At 22.3% G+C, this 27774-nt stretch overlaps 1 protein-coding gene across 2 annotated transcripts; it reads right to left on the bottom strand.

Annotated features, from left to right (window-relative positions):
* Window positions 1-566: 566 nt before the first annotated feature.
* On the bottom strand, window positions 567-26795 carry LOC122854813 (chondroitin sulfate N-acetylgalactosaminyltransferase 1). Of its 2 annotated transcripts, none has more exons than XM_044155797.1 (8): window positions 25812-26795; window positions 10733-10776; window positions 8273-8424; window positions 3328-3447; window positions 2359-3208; window positions 2085-2267; window positions 1855-2002; window positions 567-1696 (listed from the first exon to the last, which is right to left on the bottom strand). In XM_044155797.1, the coding sequence occupies exons 2-8, from the start codon at window positions 10759-10761 to the stop codon at window positions 1424-1426; spliced, it is 1755 nt and encodes a 584-aa protein (XP_044011732.1). In that variant the 5' UTR covers window positions 10762-10776; window positions 25812-26795; the 3' UTR covers window positions 567-1423. The 2 variants fall into 2 exon arrangements, with proteins under 2 accessions (XP_044011732.1, XP_044011733.1); XM_044155798.1 differs by having other exon boundaries at window positions 868-1696; window positions 8273-8421.
* Between the last annotated feature and the right edge of the window lie 979 nt (window positions 26796-27774).

Below are 27774 nucleotides of genomic sequence, written 5' to 3'. Positions count from 1 at the left end.
TTTTTCTTGTAATTTATTTGATCGTTATCTCAAGTTATATATTTTTAATATGATCATAAAAACTGTTTATATTTATGGGCCATTTAATACCTGGTAAACTATAGAGACACTTGAACCACTCAAATATCCAAAAGCCTGAAATTATAAATATTTAAATATAAAAAAAACCAACACGAATATATATCCGAAAAATTATCTTGAAAAGTCTGAATTAGTTATTTTTAATGATGAAAATCCTGGAGATGATCCAAAAAAATGCCTTCAGCTTTCTGGTGATTTTAGAACACAGTTGTATATTTTTTTTTTTTTTTTTTTTTTTACTTTTATATAAAATTAATGATAAATAATATAAACAGGAAAAAATGAAATTGTTATACACACTTTTAGTATTTAATTTTATTATTCCAAGATTGTTAATCAAATTTTATTTATTGATATGAAGTGACAATATGAAATTTCCCAAGGGTACAATGTCATAATCTCACTTATGACATTTCCCAAAGGTACTCTTTTATTTAACTAGTTTATAAGTTATACATATTTATATATACATACTCTTTCTCAACTTTTTTTTCATTTTTTTTTTACCTCTTATAATTTTCATGTATAATATTTGATATAAAAATTCATCACAAAATCAAAATTTTATTTCTTAAAATATATTTTTTTAAAATAAAAAATTAAAAACAAATATATATTTAACAATTATTAACAAACAAAATTATTATAATAGTAAATTAATTTTTCTTTTTTATAATCACATATGAGACTTATAATTTAATTTTCACTAATTAAATTTAAAAAAGCATACTTTTTAAATAACTGTAAAAATTTTTTTTCCAAATTAAAAGTCTTTTTTTTTCTCAGTATATTAATATGCAAAAAAAGCTTTATATATTTAATTTTTTTTTTCTTTTTTATGATATATTACTTTTAGATCTTACCTTGTCCAACTTTTAAAAAATTATAAATACTAGCAATTTTAAAAGTTTGCAAACTTATAAAATAATACTTTTGGTACATTGTCTGTATCTACTTCTTATGTATATGTGTGTTCATGTTAAAATATTCCAATGGTATAAACAAGTTGAATGATAAATCACATAAGATTACCATAATAAATATTAAATTGTAACAAATAAAATATTTTTTTTTTTTTGGCATTTAAAAGTTTAAAACAAAAAATGGCATGATTATTTTTTAAAAAAATGACAAGTGTACAATTTCGATAAATTATAATCAATTAAATACGCATGATATAAATAATTTTGTGCATTGATATCACGGCTTGGGTATTTTTTTTATATTGAACAACGTTGGTGATAATAACAAGCACATGTTATACTTTCATAATTTTGTTTTGTATTATATACAAGTCTAAATTGATGATACTTTTGATAAATAATATAATCACATAAAAATTTCAAACATCTTCAATTGTTTTTTTTTTAACTTGAATTTTTGATCGTGATCGTGTTATTCGAAGTTTGTCTTTTTTTAATGTTGATGAAGATGATTTGTTTTTTTTTTTTTTTTTAACTATTGATGTTTTAATATTTATTCCTTGATTTTCAATGTCATCATGAAATGCTAGAAAACCTAATTGAGCATGAGATGCTTCATTAAGAGCACGGGATCTAATGCAAGCACGATATTGATCTGGTGTTAATATTTGACCTGGTCCACCAGTGCAAATCTTGAAACAACAAATGAATAAATATTATAAAAATTTACAAAGATATATAATTTACAAAAATATAATTATTCATAGCTTTATCTAACTAGAAATTTTAATGAAAAAAATTATTTTAAAGATGTTGATTGATAAATAAATTTTATTGTTATATTGTTTACCTTTGGATGCCATGTATGAAAAATACCAGGATCAGTAGCTCTTATAACTTTAATTTTACTACGAACATATTTTCTATATAGCGTAACATCTTCACCACCCCATCCTACAACATCTTCATCAAATCCACGAACTCGAAGAAAATCATTTCTACAAATTTAATTTAAACACATGAAAAAATTGCATTTTAAATTATTATTTATATCAAATTATAAATTATTATTATAACAACCTATATTGACAAGTCATTCCATAACCAAAATCTCTCCAAAATCCTGTATCTCTTGATATCACAAGTTGATCAGTCTCTGGTGGTATATCACGACCTTGAAGTGTGTAAACAACATGAGGATTATATAAGCTAAATACAATAGGATAATAAACTTTTCGTCCAGGTGCAGTATTCCATCGACACCTTAAACAAACCATATTATATTATAAATATAAATATAAATATAAATATATATTATAAATTCAAAGCTAATTTTAAATTAAAATAAATTTACCTATCAAGAAATCTTGCACTAAAAACAACATCTACATCACACATAAAAAGTAGCACATTATCATCATCATTTATCCATGCTCTTTCAGCTCCAACTCTTAAACCTTTACCTCTTGAAAATGTTTCATTAAGAGCTAAAAGACGTAAATTTTTATTATTACCACCATTTGCACGATTTAATATTACCTTTGACATAATTGTTTTTGCCTCAGATAAACCATCAATACCAAAATAAACAACTGTTAAATGTACTCTTTTATCATTTTTTAATCCAATTTTTATAAATTTATCCATAAAACTTTGAAATGTATTTGTTCTACCAGATAATGGTAAAATAATATGAATAAGTTGTTTTTCTTTTAATTGTTTTTTTTTTAATGTTACTAATTGTATTGGTGCATATGGTCTCATCATGATAATTTTTGTATAACCATTATTACCATATAATTGTGAAGTTTTATTAAAATTTTTTGTTTTAAAATACATTTCATATTGAGTACCAGTTGTTAATTCAATTCTATGTAAACCTTCAATAAAATCTTCTGGTATATAACGTGATGACATTGATGATATATTTTTATTAAGTATATCAATGGCTTTTGATAAAGCTTCTAATAAATCTTTTCTTTTAAATCCAATTGGTTTTTCTACTACTCTTTTTCCAAGACCTAATTCAACTGGATATAATCTTGAAAATGTAAAATGACTGAATGGTATCAGCTCGTATTCGTTATTTAATGGAAGACCTTGAGTTATTTCAGCATATTCAACTTGACGTTTTGCTGTTAAACAGTCACCAATTTCAGTTGAATTTATTGCTGATAATGTTTCACTGTGACCTGGTGGTCCACCTGTGATAAAATGCAAAAAATTACTTGAACAATTTTTTTAAATTACAAAATAGATTGACATTTTTTTTTTGATGTTAATTTAAAAATTTAATATATAAAAAATTTTAATTAAATTAAACCTGTCAATTGTAGTATTTGTAGTTTTAGACTTCGTATCTCAGCTGTAAGTCTTTCTACTTGAAGTCTTGTTTCTTCTTCACTCAAACTCACCTCTTGAAGACCACTGATTGTTATTGGTTCTTAAAAAAAAAAATAAAAAAATATTAAATAAAAATCAAATAGCATCATAAAAATTTTCTTAATTGCATTACAAAAAAATATTTATTATTTGAAAAGAAAAATTTATTTCAATAGTACCCGTTTTCATATAGGCAGTAAAATTCTTAGGTTTAAGTAAATAGCGCAATTTTTTAATGACCAGAAAAAAAAAAATCTACTAAAGTACGATAAATTGCAGCATCTTTATTTTATACCACAGTATGTAATCCTCACCCAACCACCCACCCAGCCACATACACCCACACATAGCAACTCTGAGTGAAATAAATTACTATTTTCATAGTTGTATTTTCAGTACTCAGTTTGTCTGTTTTAGCTAACCTAGCAGTTCATTGTTTCTATATCTCGTGCAGCATTGTAGTAATTTTTTTTTTTTTTATCCTTGTTAACCATAAATATGAAACTAACATGAAAGTATACAATAATAATTCATTCTACAAACAGAAATTATTAGCTTTTGTAAATAAAATAAAAGAAGATCAATAGCAAAATAAAAATATGCTCATTAAAACTATTCAAAGTCTAGAAAAAAAAATGGATTTCTAAATTTTTGAAATATTTTAACAAAATATTTATTCAACATACACTAAATATTTTACAAATGTTATACATGATAAATGAAAAAACAAAAGAAAAAAAAAAAATCTATTGTGGTTGAAATTTTATTTTTCAAGTCCAGTTATATTCATGAATCTAGACCTGGAAATAACAGCACAAGCCTCAAAGGGGTTACTGCTGTTTATTCCTTTACTTCCATCGTTAGTTAACGCTCCCATCTATTTACTTTATTTTCCGGATTCATTCATTCTTTTACCATTTTTATTGTCTCACTTTATACCATGCAAATATACAACAGTCAATTTAAATTTTACATTCTCTATATAATAATGATTTATTTTAAATAAAAGAACCATTTTCTTTTTTTCTTTTTTCGCTTTATTTCACTAAATTTTACATCGTTAGTTTGTTGAAGTTTTTTTTTAATTTTTTTTTTAACTCCTATTGTTCGGGTGTATTATTTTTCAATTGTAATATTTAATGTGAATAAAAAATGATACAAAATTTACGCTCATTTTGATATTGTCACGTTTAATATTTGTATTTTAAATTGTAAAAAATATTTAATTATTTATGTGAATTGTGTTGGACACTATGTATTACTGAGTTAAATTTATTGTGTTGAATTTATTATGTCGTAAAATTCATTATTTCTACATATTTTAAATTTTTATTTAAAAATTAATAAACCCAAAAGGTAGAAATTTTATTTTCCAATGAACATTCAAATAAATGTCGACAAATTTTAGTGTAATATTTTTTTTTTCCATAGAAAAAATACTTTAAATAATTTTTTACTTCTATAAAAATTTGCTTTAATTTTTTCTAACTATAAATTGTAAATTGACTAAAAAAATTTTACTGTGTGCTTCATTTTAACCATACATCAGTGTAAAAAATAATTTACTCTTCAATTTTTTTAAAACTACATAAAAAGGTTTTACACTTGTATATATAGTTTTATATATAAAATTCAGTAGTATAAACCTTCGTACGGTCAGACAATAAAGAAAAATCTAAAATTAGTGATTGACGTTAAAAACGATGGAGAAAAAATTTAATAAAGTAATGTTTTACTATAGATAAAGTAAAAAAACTATTAAAAGAAATAAATGAAAAAAGAAAAGAGTATTATGGATAAGTCAAAATAAAGTTAGAAATCATTTTTTCGAAAGCGAATAAATTGTGTTATAAAAGACAATGTTATAACATGGATTCAATTGAATTTCTATAAATCTGTACTTTTGCTGATATATAATGTATATAAGAGTTGATTTATGACTAAGAGTTCACCAAACTTATCGTATGAAGACTATTCTAACATAGACTTTTTTTTCTGATAAATATTAACTTGAAAAAGATAAGGAAACTTTTTTTTTAATGCGTCATCATAATTAATGTTTAACAAACAAATACTAATGTTTAACAAAACAATAAACTCCAATATTTTATCGTAAAGTCAACATAAATAATAATTATACAGTAATAAAAGTATGAAAATTTAATAAATTATCAATGAATAAATAAACTAAAGTACAATTAAAAAAATATGAAAATAGACACAAACAATTTGATATTAATACCTATAAATATTGTTTAGAAATTATAACAAAACAATTATTTATTTAGTTGCATTATATTAAATAATTAAAAGCAATAAAAAATATTGTTTAATTTATCGTTTATTTACTTTGTCTATGTCCATATTTGCGGGAATTTTTGTTGCCAAAAAATTTGGATAAAACATATATAAAATTAAGAAAAGAAAAATAACAAAAATTTTTATTATTGTTATATTATAGCAATAAAATTTGTAGATACGTTTAACTTTAGCGTAAAAATTTGAGGAAAAATTTCTCGTCAAAAGTCATTTTCGTTGTAAAAAACGGAGAAAAGTCGGAAAAATGGGAGAAAAATTTTATATCGGTATAAAGACGGAATCGGTGAAAATATTAAGTTATCACAAATACCAATGTTGATTAATAGCTTTGTTGTATTTGCTGTTGTTGTAATGAATTTATAATTTGTTTATTTTTATAACCGCGACATAAAGAAGTTTTTGTCATTAAAAAAAATTTCATAACGTAAAAATTTCATGATACGGGTCCAGGCATTGTATGTAGTACTTGTTTCCAAATTTTTATATCATATTACTATCGTATTGTATTATATTGTTTTACTTCATATATAGGTAGTTAATGTTCTTCTGCTATTCATTTTGATATATTTTGTTTTGTTTTAAAACTTATAATAGGCAAATGTGTATGATTGGAGTTTATTGAAAGTAAGCCAAAAAAAATATAAGTTACATATTTTTTAATTGTTTAGTAAATTAAAAAATTTTATATAATTGACTAAACAACTGAAAAATATGTAATTCATGTTTCTCTTGGCAGTCTAGATTATAATGAAATATAAAATTATAAATTATTTTTTCAAATTTGAACTGTATTAATCATCATTAGAATATATCTTACATTTTTTTTTGAGTGTAAATTTTTTGAATGATGCTTTTAGTAAACTAATCTGGAGCCAATAAAGCAAAGAAAAAACAAATTCTAAAATAACACAAAATTACATTTCAATATTACTATTAATTTATTCATTTATTAATGCATTTTACTTGTGTATTCAAAACAACTGCTTGGAATAATATTGACATATTATACCTTCTATTAAATTCTTGAAATTTGATTTTACATTTAATAGTTACAATAATAAATTAAATTGTTGTAAAATACTCATACTTATATATGATAAAACCATTTAGCATTTATGATAGTCAATAAATAATAATTATACAGTAATAAAAATATGGAAATTCAATGAATTTTAAATAAATAAAATAATTTGTTTAATAAAAAAAAACTATTTATAAACTTTTCTACGCTTTTTTTAAATTTTTGTCCCCAAAAAAATGAAAAAACATACAAAACTCGGAGAAAAAGTTAAAAAATGGGAGGGAAAATTTCTCCGTCATGGGTCATTGTATAAAAAGACGGAAAAGATCGGAGAAAAGTCGAAGAAATATTTCCACCACGATGAAATTATTTTTTTTTTATAATGTTATTACAAATAATAATGTTTATCGAGCTATCTTGTTTTTGTTGTTGTTGATGTAATGTATTCATAATTTGTTTATTTTTATAATCATGACAGAAGAAAGTTTTTCATTATTAAGAAACACTTAGAAAGTAAAAATTTCATGATACCGTTGCAGGTATATTGTATGTGATACTTGTTTATCATATATGTATTGCATTGGATATTCTTTTATTTTGATTTTTAATATTTTACATATTGTCAATGTTTAAGCAAAACAAAGAATATATTCCCTATCATTCTTGAAGCTAAGAAAAGCATAAGTTGCATATTTATTAGTTGTTTAATAAATTAAAAAGCTTTCTAATTTACTAAACAAATAAAAAATATGTAATTTATGTTTTTCTTGGTAGTCTAGATTACATTATAATAAAATATAAAATTATAAATTATATTTAAACTTTATAAATTATTAATTATTATTAAAATATTCTATATTTTTTATAGTATATATTTTTTCAATAATGCTTTTAGTACACTAACCTGAAGAAAATAAAGCAAAAAAAAAAAAAAAAAAACAAATTCTAAAATAATAGAATAAAATTTATTCATTATCGTTTTAGTTGTATATATTGAAAACAATACTGCTTGAAATAATATTGACATATTATATACATTCTATTAAATTTAAAAAATTTGATTTTACATTTAATGGTTAAAATAATAAATTAAATTTTTCTAAAATACTCATACTTATATATGATAAAATGTTAAAAGCTTTCGCGAGAATGAATATTCAACTGCGAGAAGTAAATTATATTATTCAGTAGCCAGTACAAATATACGTATTATGAGCTTCTTTTCAAAACATTATATATATTTAGTTCAACTGTAAAAGCCGAGTTTTACAAAGGACAAATTTGAAAGCTCACAACGCAATTATGTCAATGTACGTTATTTCAACTGGAACCAGATTTACTTTACTTTCAGCATAAGAAGTATACTATATTTTTAAACCTCAAAATACTTTTAAAAAAAGATTGAAATATTTAATTAGTCACTTAAAAAACAAATTTATATGCATATAAATTTAAAATTTTATCATTAAAAATTTACTAAAATTATTTAAAAACAAAAAAAACTTGTTAAAATATTTTTCCTCTTCGGGATTATTAAATAACTTACCAGTTGTCCCAATTAAATCACTCTCAAAATTATTGAGACCACAACGATTAAGAAATAGAAGAGATAGCAATGACAAAGAACAGATGAGAACAAGAAGAATTCTTGTGAGAACTCGTATTCCTAATACACGAAGCATGATGTCCCTTCGTCTTCTGAAAATACACATATTTCATTTTAACGTAATTAAATTTAATTAATATTTGGGCTATTCAATTATTCAAAGCATTGTTCATAATTTACGTACATGTAATGCAGGCATTACACCTTAACAGTGGACATACATAAATACATATGACATTGTCTAAATAGTGTCTGTATATATGTATTGTTTACATTGAGTAAAAGCTCATTAACCAAACATTGTGATGATTTAAAAGGACAATTTTCATCTATAAATTATCAAAAAATAACCATTAAATATTTTTGTTCATCTTTTTGGTTATAAATTATAATTAATTATTCATTAATATTATGAATTATTATTAATTAATAGCACTAAGTCTCGTAGTGTATGTCATTATTCACTGCTGACTTTTTAAATTTTATACAGACTTTCTTTCATGGATATTTTCATTTTTTATATTTTTGTCATTTTGTTTATAAAAATATATTTCAACTATAAAAAAAGTATAAAGTTTAATTCTGAATAAAAAGGACTCTACATATTATTAGCTAGCTCCGAGTTTCAGCGGGAAAATAAAATAAAAAATTGTTCAGTAAATATTTGTCAAAAAAAGTCAAATATCAATACAACAATTTTTGTAACTTTATTTATATCTATACTCTTTTGAAACTTAAAACGTTAAAAACTTTTACACGTTACAAAGGGATAAAAAAAAAATTATAAAACAAGCTTCACACAAAATAGAAAACACCATATGCTTGGTTGACCTCATCATCAAAAAAAAAAAATATATATAGCTGTCAACATGTCACGTGAATTTAAGCTCTTAAAGTTTTATGCATATTTTCATCTTACTTCGTGACATAACAAAAACGATGTGCTCTACATCAAGTTATCAATATCCATAGCACGTAGAAAATTCTAGAGCACATTTTTCAACTTTCAAAGAATATATGAGTTTTTTAAGCTATGCCAACAGTCTTTCGTTTTAACATTTTTCGATATATATTTCTTGTGATCGAATGTTCATATACGAGTACTGCATACGTTATTAGCAAAATACAATTTATAACAAATGATAAAACTAAATATATATATTGTTAAGTAACGAAACTTTATACTCATATTTTTTCTTTTTTTTTTTAAATATATTATCAGTTAGTCGATAATAACAAAAGAATTATTATCCATTAAAGTTTAGTAAACTTTTTAGTATCTATATAAAGTTTTAAATAAAAAATTGTTTTTTATTAATTTAAAAAAATTGAATAAATTATTTTAACTTGATATACTACTTTACAATTTAAAAAAAAAATATTATAAATTAAATTTTTAATGTGTTAAATTAATATTTTTTTTACGTTTGTTTTTTATTATTATTTTTAAAATTATTAAAAAATGTTTATTGATTAATTTTGATTTAATAAATAAAATTTGCTACATATTTTAATATTTGAGTTAAATATTGACCTATTATTTATAATAGAAAGCATATGTTTATGAATGAAGCTACTTGAACATTTTAAAACAATGAAAACTTTTCATTTTAATTAAAATTGTATTTAATTTATCCCCAGTATGTAAAGGCATTGACACGACAACTGTTAGTAATGTCATTAAGTGCTGTAAATAACCACAAGTGTATAGTTCAATAAATGCTAGATTTCAATTCTCTCTTGAGGTTAATTGATACATGAATGATTTACCTCAAACAGAACCAATAGAGTTTCAAGCACAATCTTCATGTGGTTAAAACTTTATATACAAAGTAACAAAGTATATATTTGAGCTTGTCATGACATACATCGAGACAAGCTTTCCATAAACACGTATGATGTAAATTTTGTAAATTATTAAGATTTTCATCAACAAAGTGTATACTCATATTTGTATCAGGTCTTCAATTTAATTGAGTCCATACAAGGTAGTTTACCTTTACCATGGAGACTTTGACACATTACACTCTATGTATACCAATCGATAAAATCTATTTATCCTTTATGGTATACATGTATGGTTTTCAAGTGAATGAATATTATTATTATGCTTTATTTGGATTGTTTGGATTGTTCATATTTAATTTGATCTTAAAGCTTTCTCAAAGTAAACAACGTACATGGTGAAAATTCATTAATTGTAAAATCTTATTCATGGTGAAGTTATAATATTTATATAAATAAAAAATTATAAATTTATTTTGCTAATTGATAAATTTTTTATTTTTTATTTAAATTAATAATGAACTTTTATGATTGCTTTTTTTTTATAAAAATAAATACTGTTTATATTTAAAAATTTGAATTGAATAATGAATAAATTATTATTTGAATACTCACTTCAAAGGAAAACGAATTTTTGAAATCATGGTCTTCAGATCAATCTGAAACAAAAAAAAAAAACAAAACATTAAAATTCAAAAATTACTTTGAGAAAACTTTTGTTAAAAAAATTGAAGGAAAAATCATCTGAACTAGAAATTTACATTTCGAAGGAGTGCATCATTCTCGTAAAATAAACAACAAGAATATGAACTGTATCATTTCTATAATGCAAGATGGATAGATGTTGAATTTATGATAAATGTAGATGTGAGAATACTGTCATAAATCATAATATAAAATTTATCATAGACACTATATCATTTTGCATAATCCATCATAGAAATTTATCGCAAGATAATCTTTTATGTATATATATACATGATCTTACGAGACTCCCTCTCAGCAATACGTAATTTTGATAAACAACTTTGGTTACTTTCAACAAATCAAAATAGAATAACATTAGTTTATAAAAAATAATTAACAGAATATTATTTTATTTTTAATAATGTTTAATTTATCGTAATAATTTTCATTTAGTTTTCTTTTTTTTTTCATTTGAAATAAAGCTTATGAATTTGTCATTATAATATTATTATTTAATATAATTATAAAAACCTTTAAAATAATAACAAAATATTTTTAAAAAAAAATATTCAATATTAAACAAATGGCAATCTTTAAGATTTTTTTTTTTTTTCAAAAATTTATCATATTTTTTATTTAAAAGTTTTAAAGAAATAAAAAGTATTTATTGAATTGTTTATATATATTATTTTATCTTTATTTATAAACAAAAATATAAAGAAAAAAAAATTGATATTTTCGTACGATACACTGCAAAATAGTAATAAAAAAAATAAAAAATAATACTAATATAATACCTAAATATTTTTTAGAAATATTGTAACGAAAAAATTATTTACTTAGTTGCATATTATATTAAATGATTAAAAGCAATAAAAAATATTGTTTAATTTACCGTTTATATTAACTTTTCTAGGCTTATTTAAAATTTTTGTCCCCAAAAAAGTGGTAAAACATACAAAACTCGGAGAGAAAAATCGAAAAAATTTCCATTGTTCGTTGTAGAAAAAAATTCGGAGAGAAGTCGGAAAAATGGGAGGAAAAATTTCTCCGTCATGAGTCATTTGTATAAAAAGACGAGAAAAGACGGTGAAAAGTCGGAGAAATATTTCCATCGGATAGATTTATCTTTTTTTCATAACATTATCGCACAAAAACCAATGTTGATTAATAGCTTTGTTGTATTTGTTGTTGTTGTAATGAATTTATAATTTGTTTATTTTTATAACCGCGACATAAAGAAGTTTTTTATTATTGAAAAAAATTTCATAACGTAAAAATTTCATGATACGGGTCCAGGCATTGTATGTAATACTTGTTTCCAAATTTTTATATCATATTACTATCGTAATATGTATTATCGCTTTACTTCATTAGAATAGTTGTTCTGCTTTTATTGCGGATAGATTTGGTTTTAAAACTTCCAATGGACAAACGTGTCAATGAAGAAAGCCAAACAAAATATAAGTTACATATTTTTTAATTGTTTAGTATATAAATTAAAAAGTTTTATAATTGACTAAACAACTGAAAAATATGTAATTCATGTTTTTCTTGGCAGTCTAGATTATAATGAAATATAAAATTATAAATTATTTTTTCAAATTTGAACTGTATTAATCATCATTAAAATATCTTACATGTTTTTTGAGTGTAAATTTTTTGAATAATGTTATTAGTAAACTAATCTCGAGCCACAAAGCAAAGAAAAAAAAAAACAAATTCTAAAATAACACAAAATTACATTTCAATATTATTATTAATTTATTCATTTATTAATGCATTTTACTTGTGTATTTAAAACAACTGCTTGGAATAATATTGACATATTATACCTTCTATTAAATTCTTGAAATTCGATTTTACATTTAATAGTATATATATATATGGGGCATTCTGAGTCAATTCAGCTGGTCATCTGCCTGACCCTCTCGGATTGAGTTGAAAATTTTTTTATACATTGTTTTTGGCTTTTCATGCAGCCTGAATTTTTTCGGAAATTTTATGACGTATTTTAGCCGGTAAAGTAGAGTGTTTTAATGTTAATTCTCTTCTTTCATAAAAAAAGCCCCAATTTAAATACATGAAATTTTTCAAATAAAAGATTACTCAATCCACGTGTGTTCGATTAAAATTAGAGGGTAAGGCCGAGACGTTTTATATGCTTTTTCATTTTTCAAAATATTTTGAAAAAAAATAAATAAATACAAATACAAAAAATAAAACAAAATAAACATATCTTGGTAAAATTTCATTTCGGCATATTTTAAAAACTTAAAGTGGAAAATTTCAATTTTTAACGAATGTTCATGAGAATTTTCACTTTTAAGTTTTAAAATATATATGTACCTGAATATGTTTAATTGTTTATTATTACAATATTAAAATTAATTTTTCAAAATATTTTGAAAAAATGGCATATACGTCTCGACCCGCCTGGTACACGATAAATTAATTGGAAAAAAACTAAATATTGACTAAGGTGGGGCTTTATGAGAAGAGAAAACATTATAAATTATACTACTTTACCGGCTAAATTCGATAATAATTTTGAAAAAAGCTGCATAAAAGCAAAAACAATGTAAGAACCAACTCAATCGAACATGAGTGAATCTTATATATACATTATTTTATCTTTATTTATAAACAAAAATATAAAGAAAAAAAAATTGATATTTTCGTACGATACACTGCAAAATAGGAATAAAAAAAATAAAAAATAAGTTGAAGAAAAAAAAAAATACTGACATGCAATAACGTTTTTACATCGTGCATCACATTTGAAAGTATGTAAAGCTGAGAATTGTATAGATGGTTTACTTTATATCCATGGAGTAAATTCAACAAAAAAAAAAAAAAAGGTTAAAAAGAATTTTATAATATTGTAAATTGTACGTTTTACTGGATCGTTGAATTCACAATATTATAAAATGTAGATCAAACTAAAATAACTTCTTAAAAAAAAGTTGTTCTTCCAATACAGTTTATATTTTGAAGAATAAATTAAATTTTAATTAATATTTTTTAAAACAATCAAATATTGTTGGTTGTAAAATTCTGTCAAACGTTATAAAATTTTGTCATTTTTCAATTTTAATTTTTCCATATTAAATGTATATAGTGTAAATGTATGTCACATACTGTTTTAAATTGTCACGTTTTTAAGCTTTTATGACACACAGTTATGTCATGTCACAAAAGCAGTTTTAATTAACGCTGTCAGTCAATGTGAAAGACATTGATATGATATGTGAATTGTCGACGTGACCGATATTACATCCATAGAATATCTATGAATATTTTGGAAGCATGCCAAATTTTGTTAGGCTTTAGAAAAAAATTTATTGACCTACTGAAAAAAAAGTTTCTTAATTTCAATCAATTAATTTATTATTTTTTTTTCAATTTTATTCAGTAATTTTATTGAATTAATATTTTGTATTTAATTTTCTTGCGTTTAGCCAATGCCATTATTGTTTTTAGATTTCTTATTTATTTTTTTACTTGTTCTATTGACTTTTGAATGACCAAATTTTTTTTTTTTTTGTATCGGTTAAAGTGTTTTCTGACAAATTTTCAAGTTATTTGAACTATGTGTTTGGTTGCATAGCTGTCAAGACTGACTTATCGATTCGAGCTTAATTTTCAACATCGAAATAAGATTGAAAATCGACAGTCGAAATTTATTTCCACTTATTTTCTTTCATTACATATATGTATGACTTGAATAAAATGATTAAATTCAATTTATTATTGAATTTTTAATTTTATTTTAAAGTATATATAGTTAATTTTACAATCAAATAAGATATTTTATGTTTAAAAATTTCATCACCTAGAGAATTTTTAAAATAAAATGGCTTCGAGAAAATAAGTAATATAACTTTAAAAGCATTTTTGTCTCAAAGGAATAGATCTAATAAATTCTAAGATTTTCAAGTGATAAAATAAACGCAAATTCAGCCAATAAAATCAATCTTTCTTTTTTATAAAATAAAAAAAATATACATTTACTTTAAAATTGCATTGTAACGGATATAAAATTTACAAAAAAATATGTAAATTTTGCACTTATATTGAAAACTAGTAAATTTTAAATTTTTTAAAATAAAGCATCTGAATTTTTAACAAATAATGAAATATTTATACAAATCCCTCATATGTATTTTATTATTCTCAATATTTTTTTTAAAATTGTAATTTTATTTTTATGGAGTTATTATTAGTAAAATAATTTAATAAGTAATTCCACTTGAGTAATTTTGATGAATTAATATAAAAATAAACAATAATAAAAAACAAATATATATATTCTTTTTGCAAAAAAATATAAGAAACATAAAATACAATAATATCTATCTCTCTAAGTTTCCAGCACAAAAATGTAAGAGTTTTTTTTTTTTTTATTATTTTTTGTTTTTCCTCATTGAGAGAAAAAGAATTCCAACTGTATACGTACCAAATATCGTTCCAATGGATGACTTGGAATCGATGGTATTTCAAAGAAAAAAAATATAGAAGCTACTTTAAACTTTTTTTGTTTTTTTTTTTTAGCTTTACTTTGCTGTAAAAATGTATAGTTGTTTTATTTCAGATTTTTTTAAAACCATATATACAAAAATTGAGACAGGAAATTGTAATAATGAAGTTTTTAAAAGACTAATATAACAAGAAAAATAATAACAATGATTATCATACTCATTTCAAAGATTCAATTTTTAAAATAAAAATTTATTATTGTTATGTTTCATTGGAGTTATTAAAAATGAAATTCTCATGATAAATAAAGTTGCTATTATTATTTGAAAATTTAAAAGAAAATGCTTTCATTTTTTTTTCGTCAGTTGATATATTTTTGTTGTATGATTATTGTATACTACAAAAGAAATACATTTTATTTATAAAATCTGTATAAATTCATTTATAAAATGGCAAATACAAAATTAAGTGTCACGTCTATTTTCTAAAGTACTTTCATATTTCTTTTAGCACTTTATTTATTTTTTTAACTATTAAATTGTCGAGGTACATACAATTTTATTTACTCATATGTCCAGTTATTCTTACTGATGTTTCTTTTGTCATTTTTACAATAAATATATTGCCAGCATGTTGTATTTTTTTCGCAAATGATTTTAGAAATGTATTCTCATACTAAAGTGGTTTTGAGTCTCATAATGAGATTTTGCAGGACAAAAACTTGTGCGTGCATTATCCTTGGGTTATAAATGCTATAAATCATTTTCAAAAAATATATATATTTTTGTTTTTACAAATTTACAAAGAGTAATTAGCCAGTAATCTATTTCTTTCTTCAATAAATTGACCTTTTTTTTTGTTTTACTTTTTCTACCCTCTAAAACGCTAAAAACAATTGCTTCAAGCAGGTATAAAAAAAAGAACTGCAATCCAAATGTTCAAACATCTGTTCAAATACTTCACTTAGAGGAGTGAAAAAAAAAAAAGAGTAGTAAAAACACGCGGAAAAAGAACTAACATCTCGCGGCCATTTGTAAAGTGTTTACGTGACCTATATGTATACATTTATATTTGAGAATATATTTATGAAAATGTGTGTAAAAGCTGTGACACTGATACTATACAAAAATACCCAACAAAATGATTATTGGGGCAGTTTAAATTTCAATTTACCAAGTGTGATATTTAATTTTTTATACTAAACGATTTTTTGCACAGATTGTCATTCAAAATCCAAGTAGAAAAAATTTATTCGTATAAGTAAATATAAAAAATATATATGTAAATTATACTTGTATTTTTTTTAATCAAGAAAATAGATATAATTTATCAAGTATAAAATCATGACGAATGATTTATGAATCTAATTTGAAGATTAAATTTTTTGAAGATGAAATCTTATTGGGTCACTTTTAAGCTCAACTGCACCTGTGATAAGACTGAAAAAATACCAAGGATTACCAAAAGCTTTTTTGATAATCCTCGAAAACATAGCACGTACTTTTTTTTTTCATTTATAAACCATATGTTTTAAGATAAACGAAAAAATCAACATAATGAAATAGAGCAGATAAATATTCAAGTAAAAAATTTCCAAACATTTTGTACTTTTATTTATTGCAATGTTTGTAGTCACTCTAGTTTTTTTACTGCAATTAATCATATGTTTTTATTAAAATTAAAATTAATAGTTAATTAATATTTGGCAATTAATTAATAACTAAAAAATAAAATCAATAACGCTGTAATGAAATCAGCATATAACAAAGAAAAACAAATTTATTTATTAAATTTAATTAAAAAGCTTTCAGTGATATATATTTAATGGTACTTTTCTCAACTAAAAAATTAAGAATAAATTATTTTTTTTATTTTAAAACTGTTAATAAAGATTTATAAAAATATATAGATTGTTCAAAAACTATATAAAGTATAAAAAAAAAAAAATTTAACACGATTCTTTAAAAAGTTAATGCTTTGCGGATAAAAAATCTGTTGATTTTTTTTTGTACTCTCTTTCAAATTTATTCTTCACTCTATTTTATCACCACAGAGGTACTTTACCAATTTCAACCAAACTGTTTCCGGATGACTGCGTGTGGCAAAAGCAATATTATTTTCTTGAAAAATAATTTCAAAATATTACAAACCTGAGATTTTCTTGAAAATAAAAAAAAAAAACTACAGTCAAGAAATAAAATTGAAATTCATTTTATTTGAAATTGCAATGTACAATAAAGATGAACGAAGTATAATATAAAGTATATATTTTTTAAATTTAAATAATCAATATATGATTATTTTAATTTAGAAAAAAAATAATGTAGACCGTAATAATTATTATTTTTATTTTCAATTATTTATTTGATTGGTACTAGAGAATGGTTGAAATGAAATTTTAAGCTCAGTCTTAAACGTTACCACAGATATATGTCATTGTCAGATACCCCAAGGTTCGTTAGAGATAATTAGGTAGGTTGAAATTACCTGGTACACTTCAGTATTACAAAGTAAACTGACCCCGAAGCCACTAACATCGTTGTTCACTCTCTAGTTTATGCCATGTATTTTAGCATACGTATATGTATTCAACTATATTCGTAACCCAATTTATAGATGTTAAGTACAAAATACGTCAGCCAATTATAATTTAGAAAAAAAGAAAAACTCAAAATATTTTTTTGTAATTATTTTCAAGCACCATTATAATTTACATACAATAAATATAATTTTATAATTAAACAAAATTAATTATTCATTAATACGATTGCCATGAAAACAAAATTTTTTTCATTTTTAAATGTTTGAGTAAATAATTTTCAAGTCATGACAATAATTTCAATTTCTCCTCTCATATATATCCAATAGATTCAACTTACTTGCAATTGTATACTTATAAGTTGAAATTAATGTATATATTCGAGAGTGGAAATTAATAATAATGAACAGGCTGAATAATGGACTGTTGTTTAAATACATATCATGACATAGTAAAAAATTGGAGGAAGAATTCAATCAATTTAAAAAAAATTGTTATAACAATCATATCAGCAAAAAATAACTTTTTATGAAATCATTAAAATATGCAACGGATGTGAATGTGCATAAACTGTGCTACAAGCTAAAGTATTATATAAATTGATCATAACTTATATATAACTTAGCACATTCAGATCATTTTTTTATGAAATATTAACTAGCTCACAAACTGATGATAGTAAAAAATGTTAATATATCCCTTGTGGAAATATTTCTTTGCTTTTTCTCTTTTGTTTTTTCAGGTTTTTCCCAAAATGATCCATTGGAGAAATGTCGGAGGAATTTTTCCGCCATTTCTCCAACTTCCCTCCATCGTTTCTTCAACCAAAAATTTCTCCGCCCTTTGTTTAACTATTTTTCACCATTTCTTAAATTTTTTTTATTGACACAATACACTGTTGACTATACTTTTTTTATTTTTAATGATGATATGCTTCAATGATTGATACGTTTGAATATTCTATATATTTTTCTAATGTATTTGGAATTGTTTTTGAAAAATTGTAGACTTTGTTTAGAAACATAGAATTATAGTAAGGAGGTATTCCACCTTTGGTGCAATTACATCTTGTAATTGTATATATAAAAATATATTTTGAAAAAGTGCCAACTCATGTCAAGAACGTAAAATACTATTATGTATATTAATTATATTTATTGGTCAATAAATAATTCAATTTAACCGGAAATATTTTTTATTATAAAAAACACTGTAACACGATGTATAAAAACTATACTTTAACAATTATTCACTTACTAAAAAATACATGTGATTCATCAAAAAATTTCAATTTATTTTAACCATCAACTCTTTACAATCTATATGTATATACTTTTAACAAAAACGATATCCATTATAACAATTTTCAAGTCGTTAAGCCAAAAGTTTAACAACAAAAAATGATCATTAAGAGTATACAATTTAGTGAAGATGATAATATTTTATTCAGCAAGCTATTTGTGACAGTTGTCATTGAAAAAATGAAAATAAAAAAATAATGAAACTTTTAGTAGGATGAAAATTCAAGTACTTTTATACTACATAACTCAAAGGTAAGAAAAAAATATAAAAATAAAATACAGATAGAACATTAAACTTGTCTACGTATAGCACATGACATTTAAATATCTGAATAAAAAACTAAACTTAAAAGTTTCATGTTTATTTTTTTTTGTTTGTTGTTATAACTTTACTCGTTTTTTTTTTCCTTTCATTTATTATCCATTATGCTGGTTTTATAAATATGCGTTTTTTTTTTTTACATATTTATCTATAAACATACAGTAAATTATTATTATTAATTATAATTATACAAATTATGCATAAAACGTAATCTCGAAAATGTTTTTTCACGACATATATTATTTTAATTTTCAGAGGTAATTAAAATATTGATCATCATGTTTATATTTTTTTTGTTGTTTAAAAAATTCTATGTACAAAATAAATATTACCCCATGGTTTAAATTTAAAATTTCATAATTATTTTCATTATACTTATTAACAATTTTTATTTTTTAATTAAACTGTGTATTTTTTAAAAAAATAAACAAATTATCAAAATTTGCATCAAGCTTGTTAAGAAGGAAGAATTATTTTTAATTATCAAATGATGTTTTTAATTAACATTTAACAAAATATAAACACGTTAAGTTTATTGTAAATATTTATAATAAACATGGTTTGTAAATTAAAATATATTAAGAGAAAACTTTAAAAAAAAGATGTTAAAAAATTAGCAATTTGTGTTTGTATTTCGAGGTAAAATTTGACCAATTATTTTGGAATTTTTCTTAACATTAGAATCATTAATAGTGACATTTTTATCAAAAATTCGTTTTATAGCATTTTTACAAAATTTATTTGTAAATGAATAAATAAATGGATTAATAACAACAGATGCCCAAAAAAAAATTGTATCAAATACACGAAAAATTGGATATTGATAATTTAAATCAAAAATAATAAGTAATACTGGTGGAAAAAAACAAATTAAAAAACAACATATTATTGTTAACATAGATTTTTTTGCACGTGATTCTGAACTATCAGTTATTTTAGCAAAATTTAAAGTTTTTGATTGTGAATGAATTTCCATTTTTCTATGATTATCTTTAATTTTAATATAAATACATAAATATGAAATGCTCATAACTAAACATGGTAATACAAAGCCTAATATTAATAAAAATATTGTTTTTGGAGTACTATTATTTTTTGGTAAAATGTCACACATTAAAGTTTTTTTTTCGAGTCCTAAACTTCCCCAAATTTCTAGGATTGGTAATAATAATGGCAAGAAACTTACTATCCATATTACAGCTAGCATTATACTAATTTTACAAGGTGTATAAATTTTTTTATAAATTTTTGGATTAAGTATCAAAATACATCTGTAAAAAAAAATTAATAATTCAGTAAAAAATTTAATACAAATAAAATAATTACATAGTTAAAAAAAATATATAAAATTAAATATTTTAAAACATTGATTAAAAATATAAAAAAATAATTTAATTATTCAGTTAACAATTTTTTTTTAATGTCAACACTATTCTCAATTATTAATTATTGAAAATAAAGCTAAATGTTAAATTAACATCTAAAAAACAAGACAAATTCACACTAACAATATTAAATTTTATATATTTTTTTAATAATTTTAGGTTAACTTATAACATTTTATTTTTAATAAATTTTCAACAAACCGGTTTATTGCAATCGCTTCCATACTAAACAATGAAACATTAATATTTCCATAATAAAATACTGGTGATATTTTGCATAATAAGTCATTACCCAACCAATAATCACTCAAAAATAATCCCGCTAGAATAGGCAAATTAACAAGTGAAAACATCAAATCCGATATACTCAAATTAAATATGAAAATAATTGTCGGTTTTTCTCGTAATTTGACATTTTTATAAAATGCAATTATCATCAAAACGTTGCCTGCAATGAAATAAAAATAATAATAACATTAATGATTTTTTACACAACAATATGACATAGTAAAATGTGTTTTTTTTTTTTTTTTTATTGTCATGAAGCATATGCTTCTTTTAATATTGAAAAAAAAATATTTTATACATATTATTTTGGTATATAAATAAACTCACCAATGCAACCAATTATGCTGAAAAAAATAGCAAATCCACCTGCTATATATGACACGTAGTTTGGATAAGGCCTGACATCTACTGTCATTGTTACAATGACCTTAATAATATTTATTATCTATTTTTTATTGTCTCTTAAAATTGCATTATTAATATCATGAATATTATTATACAATTAAAATATTTTATCTTGAACTATTTTATATTCTTGTTTGTAAATAAAAAATAAAATGACATCTATTGACAATGTCAATGATCACTTTTCACTGTGGTTATTTTGAAATCACGTGACTATCACACAGAGAACTTGAACTTTTAAAGAAATAAAATTTGTGTATGTTCTTTATCTATCGTTACACGTAAAAAATACTATCGACGTCAACAAAATTTTAAACGAACATCTAAAAAAAAAAAAAAAAGATAAAGTTCTTTTGTTAAAAAGCCACTTTGGTTTGAGTAATTTAAAACTTATCTGATATCGAAATATAAAATAGAAATAATCAATATATAAAATATAAATTTACTGAGAATTTTTTTTTAAATTAAAATAATATTAAAAAATAAAAGTTTATAAAAATTATATTTACTAACGATATCATCGCCAGCCATAAATAATATTTTTTTAAAAAAGATAATGATTATACTATTTAATAAAAAATTATTAAATTATTTTTTCAACAGTTATATAATTAAAAAATAATATATCAGTTAATTAAAAAGTATTATAACAATCATGATTGAAAAAATGTTGGAATTAAAATTAACATAAATTTAAAAATAAATTGCATTTACAAAAAATAGAAAAAGAAGCCAAATATGAATTTCATTTGTAAATTGTTTGGACAATTTAAATTCATTTTGTTTTTTTTTTTTATCAATATCATTTATTTATAAACACAAAAATAATTTATATTTATATTGTTTTATATTTTTTATAGTTAAAAATATACAACACAAAATAAATTTTAAATTTTTTGAAAACAATTATTATATTTTCATACAATAACGATCATAAGAATATAGAAAAGTTAAGTGTCAAGTATTAAATTTTGTTTTTAAACATTGCCAAGTGATAGATTATAGATACCATTAAAAAAAAACCAATAAAGATAATTAAAAAAAAACTTTTAAATAGTTAAAAACTCGTTATCCATTATCATGATAATTTGACTCACCCTCACGTGTGTCTATCGTCTAAGCCAATTATGTATTCCTAATTTAATTTTAGGCTTGCAACATTTCTTCATTATACCTTCAATTAAAAATTAAAAGAAAAGAAAAAACCTTGTATATAAAATCTTGCAAAGTATTAATTATTGGATAAATGATTAATAATTAAAACCAATAAAAAAATTAATGAATTTAAAAATTATATAACTTTATGTAAATTAATTTTAAAAAAAATTTTTATATACACACTTTTGTTTTCTTGTAATTTTTAATTTATAAAATTATTGTATCGTGAAGATTAAATAATTTGAAAAGTACTTTAACAAGTTAAACAGTACCAGCATCTTGAGGTTCCATGAAAAGAAGAATCAACTTTTAGATTTTGTAGAATCTTACAAATTAAAGTTTATTCTATTCAAAACTTCATAAATCTCTTAAAATTATTCCAATTATTCTACTTTAAATTTTATTTTAATCTATAATTTCCTAAAATAATTCATGTTTTATTGTAATGAGTTTTTATTTTTTTTTTATTTTAATTTTGACAATAATATTTCCTGTTTTTTCATATATTTTTCTACAACTTTGCTTTATTTTTATCTTTTTTTTTTCATCAGAGAACATCTCTGTGTGTAAAGCTCTCTTCCAACCACAAAAGACAAACACGAGAGAGCTTTCACAAGTGGCTACGTTCACGCCGGTTTGATGCACCCCAACTTTTATTTATTTATTATTTTTTTTTTTATTTTTTGCACAAACACAAACACACATGTCTATATACAGGTACTTTTAAAAGTTTGATTTGAAAAAAAAAATAAAATAATGATGATTAGTTGAGCAAAGAAATTTTATTTTTATCAAATCAAAACTTTTATATTAAAAATAAAATTAAATATGTTTGACCGAGTGTGCTTTAAATTGCCAAACAAAGTTTATCTCACTCTCAAATATATGTCAAGATTTTTAATATTTGAAGTAACGTATTATTAGTTTTATCTTTTATAAAAAAAAAAGAAATTCTAAATAACTATTATCAAGATCAATAGAATTAAAAAATACAATTTGATAAAAAGCATATTTCGTTTTTTCTTTTTTGAACGAGTTAATGATGATTGATGGAATATTGTACATGTTAAAATTTATTTAATAAAAAACCTGACGACTGATGTATCATAAAAAAATTTTACAAAAAGCCCTATGTTTAATTTTTTAAATTAATTTAGAAATAAAAATGAAAAACTTTTTGTCAAGTAAAAGGACATTTACGTGGCTATTTCCATGCCAATATTCACAGCTTTTTTTTTTTTTTTTTCTCCTCCTTTGAGTTGACCACGTAACGACAGCTATTTTATTTTCTTTTGTAAATTTTTTTCTTTCATTTCAAAAAGTCAATATTCTTTTTCTCAACCACTTCTTTTGTGTGTTTTTTTTTATTATTATAATAGAATTTGATATTAAAAAAAATGAAAAAAATCAATAGTTTGAAAAAGCTATATATATATTTTTGAAATTTAAAAATAGTTTGGTCATTTTTAAGTTGGTTCTACATACAAATGAAAATCATTATAACAATGATTTAAAGATGAACCTTCTTTTTTTGATAGACTACCTTTCATATATTTTATTACGATATGAAAAATATTTTTTTTCCATTCTTTTATTTTTAAATGCGATGGTATATGAACCGCAATTTTTTCTTCCAAGCACACCACTACCAACTTATATTTGAATTTCAATATACATATAATATTAAAAATGATGGAAGAGATTCTGAACAAGACAAAACGTTTAAGGCTTCTTGAGAATTATTTATATGAAATTGTAAAATGAAAAAAAAAATAATAAAAAAATTGTAGAATAATAAATGTCGGTTGAATTTTGGTTTTTAACTTGCCAACGTGGTTTTCTTACAGACAGCTTATCTGGTATAATATAAGTCAGGCTATATATATTGTACTTGTCTACTCAATTAACGTGGTACCAAATTCATCCTTTTAAAGCTTCACACTCTGTTTGATTCTGTCTTCACGAATTACCATATTTTGGCCATATAAAATCTTGAATATTAAAATTTACAAAAAATTTACAATAAATTGTTTCACGTTTTATTATTAATAATTTTAATTATTCTTAATATTATTTATACCTATAAGACAACATTCTTTCCATGTGGAATTAAAGAAATTTAATACAAAAAAAGATAAAATTGGAAAAAAAAAAAATTAAATATTAAAAATATACTTATTTAATTTTAATAATAAATTCAGATTTAAAGTTAACATAAAAAAAAAAAAATTTTAATACTTTTTTTTAAATGTTAAATAAAAATTTTTATCAAATTTAATTTCACTATTTTTGTTAATGTTGATTTTTCATGCATCAAATTTGTACCACTACTTTGACATTTAAAAATATTAAATTTAAAAATTTTTTTGTTTATATACACTGGTTTATTTAAAAAAAAAAAATACTGATTAGCTAATAATTTCTAAAATCACATGATTGTAGATCTTTTGTATAATTCACTATGATTTATATGGATCATTTCACACTAGTAAATAGCCAGGTAATTTTAGGAGTGGCTATCATAGTGGCCATCGACCACGATATGAAAAAAAAGCTTTAAAAAAAAAAATGTACCCTACTAAATTACCTACAGTATCCAGTAATACATCGTTGTACTTTTATTTTTTGCCAATTTGTTCTAATTAAATAAATTCCGAGTTTTAAAAATGAAAATTGTCTAATAAATAAATCTCACACCAACAACTTGCAACTGTTTTTATCGAATTGCACAATTCGATTGCAGTTGTAGGTCCAAGAACCATGATACGATGAGTTTGAAGCAAAAATGTCAGGCAATCCAATCGTGTGGTTGTTATTGATCTCTATATACTGTACAGGTTATTTAATTTAGACTCAAATAATTTCCAGTTCAAAAAGCTTTAATAATAAAACTCACTTACAAACTACTCAATGATACTGATGGCGTATGAAGTGAACACGTAACATATACTACAAAATATATATAGTTGATTGCAATCTGATTTGTTACGGATTAAACTATTTTATATATTAACTAATAAAAAAAATTTACATATATACACAAATGAGATATAAAACATTCATAATTGTTATTTAAAAATAGAATAAAATTAGTCTAGGTCAGTTTGATAAATACTATAATCATATTAACCTTGATGATGATCTTCTTCCGTTTGGCTTTCAGCCTCGTCTGTTGATCCTACAACTCGCATTGCTACACTTATTAATATTTAATTTTTATATTAAAAATTTTATCACAAATCTATATAATATTGTCAAAGCTTTTTATATTAAAAGATTCAAAATAAATACACATATTGCTTTGAAAAAAAAAAAAAGATTTTTTAACACTAGCGTTATATATTTTTTTTTGATCATCAAAAAAACCAGTATGTATACTTCATCAACACCGTGTATTTATAAATGAGATGATTGGTCGATTATTAACGCTCTAACAAACAATTTTGTTGTCACTCCAGCGTGTCGGCTTTGAATCAAAGAGATTCAAAACCCCTTTTACCACATCTCAATATGCATTGATACCTCATGCATGTTATATTTGCATCAAAAGATTTTATCTATATAGTACAATTGTAATTGTTAAAAATTTATCAACTTCCGTCATTATAAAAAAAAACAAACCACTAATACACACACCCACAATTTTATGTTAAACAAAACATATTTGTGTTATTTAAATGAATGTTTATTGTCATTTCAATATTCCATATCTAGTCCAGGTTATTCAAACAACGCATTGCAGTTATTTTAATAAATTAAAATTGATTTTTTTTTATGTATTATTTTACTTATAATAATGATCAAAATAATGTCTGTTCTTTACTTTTCATTACATCAATTTTATTCATTTTTTTTTTTTTTTTTTTTTCAAAACACTAATCACTTTGTTTTAAATTTAGAAATTTTTTTCTATATTTTTTACTTTATTTTGTTTAGATTATTAACTACTTGTTTGATAATTTTTTAAATAAATATTTTATTATTATTACTGTTTTGTTTGGTTGGTTTATACACATGGTATGGTAAATAAATTTTGATCAATAATTGAAAAACAATGATGAGGAGTATTGTGAAATACACAGACCATGATAACCCATAGTGTTTGTTGAGACTGGCTCACAGCCACCCACAGATTTACAAGCAGCTAGTTTCAATATATATATGTCTTGGCGACGGCGCTTTTCTCTATTTAACTTTGCGCATGATCTGTTTTATTCATAAAATTATTCTTTGATAACTGACAGTGATTTTTAAAGATAATAAAAAACGTTTTATTCATTTTTTTTTTTTTCTTTTCATTTTATTGTTTTTGTGTATATAAAAGTTAGTCATAAGTGGAACAATATAAAAAAAAAAAAAAATACAATAACAATTTTAAAGATATACCTATATGTAAAGATGAATACATTTATTTTTATATAAAATTGCAATTTTTAAATGGATATGTGGGCTATAAACGTGTTTTTTTTTTTTTTCCCATGGTTTTTTTTTGTCGTTAAAATTTTCAACGATATGATCTTGTTATGTTGATGCTAAAAATAAAGATAAAAATTTTAATAGTAAATTTATATTGTGTAAGTTTAGATTTTGCTGTACATGGAATATAAAATTAATAAATTTTGGAATGACAATAATATTGCATTTGATTATCAGTTTTAGGTCGTTTTGTATAGTCTAGAATATTCCTACGATAATTGCACGTTAATTTCATTGTGTAGCTTATCAACTATACTGTTAATTATTAAATACTCCAGACTAATTGAGAATACAAATCTATAGTGTAATGTATTTTGAGTAATATATATATATATATAACATAACAATACTTGTTAAAGAAGTCTTCTGTAGATACTGATTCCAGTGGTGATTCCAATACATTTTTATCATCAACATTCTTTTTTTACCTTTAATATTTATTTTATTAATTAAATATAATTAAATATAATTAAATAATTAAAGAGGTTAGTAATAATAACTCTGGTAGAAATAATCTCTCCAAATTTTCTCCGGAGAAGTCCGGAAAAATCCGGAGAAAATCGTATAGTCGTATCGAATCGTATAGTATAGTGATGCCACTACTTTTATCCCGGAAT

Source organism: Aphidius gifuensis, linkage group LG4 (genome assembly GCF_014905175.1).
Source record: "Aphidius gifuensis isolate YNYX2018 linkage group LG4, ASM1490517v1, whole genome shotgun sequence".
Classification (NCBI taxonomy): Eukaryota; Metazoa; Arthropoda; class Insecta; order Hymenoptera; family Braconidae; genus Aphidius; species Aphidius gifuensis.
The sequence above is the reverse complement of the archived record's forward strand: the minus strand, read 5'-3'. Positions and strand labels throughout refer to the sequence as shown.

Excerpts from the sequence above, each read along its gene's own strand:
- LOC122854813 (XM_044155797.1), bottom strand. The coding sequence starts at position 10,761 with ATGATTTCAAAAATTCGTTTTCCTTTGAA. Across the intron at positions 3,209-3,327 it reads ACAAATACTACAATTGACAG|GTGGACCACCAGGTCACAGT; the intron begins GTTTAATTTAAT and ends ATTTTATCACAG. Across the intron at positions 2,268-2,358 it reads AGTGCAAGATTTCTTGATAG|GTGTCGATGGAATACTGCAC; the intron begins GTAAATTTATTT and ends GGTTTGTTTAAG.